The sequence below is a fragment of the Montipora foliosa genome, chromosome 2 (assembly GCF_036669935.1).
Source record: "Montipora foliosa isolate CH-2021 chromosome 2, ASM3666993v2, whole genome shotgun sequence".
NCBI classification, from domain to species: domain Eukaryota; kingdom Metazoa; phylum Cnidaria; class Anthozoa; order Scleractinia; family Acroporidae; genus Montipora; species Montipora foliosa.
Genome location: NC_090870.1, coordinates 24,298,311 through 24,300,969, shown reverse-complemented (window position 1 = coordinate 24,300,969; position 2,659 = coordinate 24,298,311). Strand labels below are relative to the sequence as shown.

Genomic DNA, 2,659 nt, shown 5'->3' with positions numbered 1-2,659 from the left:
TCTCTTGTAGACTTGCGCACTTCAATTATAATCAAGAACGTCCGCGTGATTTTGGTGGAGAATGAGCAGCCATCTTGAAATATACGCAAAAAAACCGCTAGCCTATATGAATTAAGGCTCAAAGTTGGCCCTTTAAAGTGTTTACACTACTTGTTCTATCCGAACCGTGCATATTTTTTCAGCACCCGTACCATTTTTACCCGTGCTCGGACTACCTCGCCGAAGGTCCCAGCACGGGTAAAAGTAAGAATTTTGGTTCGGCACGGATGAAATTTGGTACTGACAGGTTGTTTACACTGCAAAGTTTATCCGAGCCGAACCTTTTTTTTTTGGAACCCGTGCCAAAAAATTTCTGTAGTGTAAACCGGGCTCTAATATCTTAGATGTTTAACACACCACGCGATGAAAATGTAGTATACATGAAAAACTCTTCATAGGCGTTAAGAGGTAACCGAAATTGAAGAGGCGCAATTAATGGGTAAATATACACAGTATCATTTCGATTTCAGTAACACACGTAATAGACAAGTTAATAAGCGGAAAGCAAAGAATTGATTGAATTACGGTTATCTGTCTTATTTTCAGTCCCAAGAAATGCAACCTTCTTTATCTCATATTGTTAACGCCTTCGAACATAACCATGAACCCACCATTACCCACTCCATGCTCTTCAAACTGAAGCAACTACTGCATGCATATCATTCAAAGGAGGAACATGTGCACAGATACCCTTGGCCCAGGCCTCCCCCGATCAAATTTACCACTGAGGAATTCAAGAAACTTTTCAACTGCAGGTATTTGCGGCTAACGAAAACCAATTTAGAAAGTCTACAACAACTTCTTGACGCCGAGCAGCAATAAACACATTTAAAAAAGGAATTTTACTCTCGAAGAGCATTGCCATGTATGTGGTGTCTTTCAGAAATGAAGAGAACCTCCTGCAGAAATACAAATACAATTTCATCCAAGAAATGTTAGTTATCCATGGTCTTGTTAATTTACTCTCAGCTTTTTACGGGAAGTTTCATTCTTTGTTTAAAAAAGAAGCTCCTCGAAAAACACATTTCCCAGTAAATATTGTCTGCAAAAATAAATATTTCCGCTTCAATGTTCTAGCTCTTCTTTTCTCTCTTCCTCTTCCCATTTTAAGTGATTATGACGGAGTACTTCCGTCCATACCGCTGTCTTCTGAAAATGGTCGGTTTCCCGCAGAGAAATAATTGTATCTAAAAAGAGAATGAAACAGCTCTTATCAATCAATGAATTGATTTAAATGATTAGTCCGTCAGTAAGTCCTTTATTGTAATGTGGTGCCAATCATTCACTGATTCAAAACGCCTACGTCACAATAGGCCTAGTTCGATATATCAATATTCAGGCTACGAGGCTTTATGGTCAAATTTCACGGCTGATTTCTGTTTTCTTTGTCTCACAAATCTCAAGGGAGATTTCTAAACAAAGCAATATTCAAATTTAACCAGAAAGCCTCGTAGCCATGTGTGAATATTGATATATTAAACCGTATTAAACACAAAAGAGTACTTCATTCACCTTGTAAAAGCATCCCATATTGTGCATTTCTTTGAACTTTGGCATCATCTCTCAGCGTCAAAAACCAATCAAGCACCTGAAATCAAATGAAATCAATTTCTTGTATGTATGTTAAATACTTGGTATGACAAAGTGAACCATATACGAAATCGGAACTCGTGGAAAACTCGGATTTGCCATCAAATACCTTTCCTGTGATTTGTAACCAAGGTTCCTTCTTGAGTAAATTCGACAATGTCAATGGTAGTAACCATGGCAACCTGTCATGTGTTCCACGATGATCGCTTTTATGACCACCTTTGGTTTGACTTGTACTAGATATAAGAAGTCCTTGTAATAGCGAATCGGTACACCAGGCTTCACATACCATAGACAGCAAAGTCAAACAATTCGACACCACCTGAAATAAGAACATCAATGAGAATATCAAAATGCAAACATCTCTGGGTATGGAAACCTCTTGTTCACTACAAAATTGCAAGAAATAAATTTCCTTTGTAAATGTTTAATCCACCCTACTGATAGGATCAACAGCGTTTTCATCTTTTTCCGTTGGAAACCCACTGTTAGTTGTGGAAAAATCTTCCAATCGTCCTTACATGAAAATTATTTGCCTGGAGCGGCTTAAAACGCAATCTCTCCCCTACGTTTACCGTATCATTCCAAACCGCGTTAAGACAACAAATCTCAGACCTTTATCTCAGTATTCCGTAGCAAATATGACTGAAAAGGCCTTATGGTTTCTTTGGTCTTCATTTTATACAATGTACGCTCCCTGTTGTTTTCTTAACCATACTTCAAGGTTCGGTACAGTACTGCCTTAAAATTAAGCTTTGATATTTGGATAATAATATTATCGTTATTTTTTTCAGTGTTTGCTACTATAGGTCCAAATTGTTGCCATGGTAACGATATAGCGCTGCCAAAGAACGGTAAAAAACGCAGTTTACGGAAAAATATCCTGAAAACTAACTCGGTAACCTAATATTCTTTTCAAATTTTGAAAACCCCATTCAATTCTCTTATCTAAATCGTCATATGAGAAAATTTTAGTTATTTATGAAAAAGCCGTTGATTTTTTTTTCTGACAAGACGAAGAAATAAATCT

The 2,659-nt window shown here is 37.3% G+C and overlaps 1 protein-coding gene across 3 annotated transcripts in view; it reads right to left on the bottom strand.

The window, feature by feature from the left end:
• Nucleotides 1–474: 474 nt before the first annotated feature.
• The window catches only part of LOC137992725 (focadhesin-like), a 48,075-nt gene continuing 45,890 nt past the window's right edge, over nucleotides 475–2,659 (bottom strand). For all 3 annotated transcript variants that reach the window (XM_068838217.1, XM_068838215.1, XM_068838216.1), the window contains exons 45-47: nucleotides 1,739–1,951; nucleotides 1,552–1,627; nucleotides 475–1,226 (exon numbers count right to left, since the gene is read on the bottom strand). In XM_068838217.1, coding sequence (XP_068694318.1) covers nucleotides 1,105–1,226; nucleotides 1,552–1,627; nucleotides 1,739–1,951 — 411 coding nt within the window. In that variant the 3' untranslated portion in view covers nucleotides 475–1,104. The remainder of the gene's footprint in view (nucleotides 1,227–1,551; nucleotides 1,628–1,738; nucleotides 1,952–2,659) is intronic.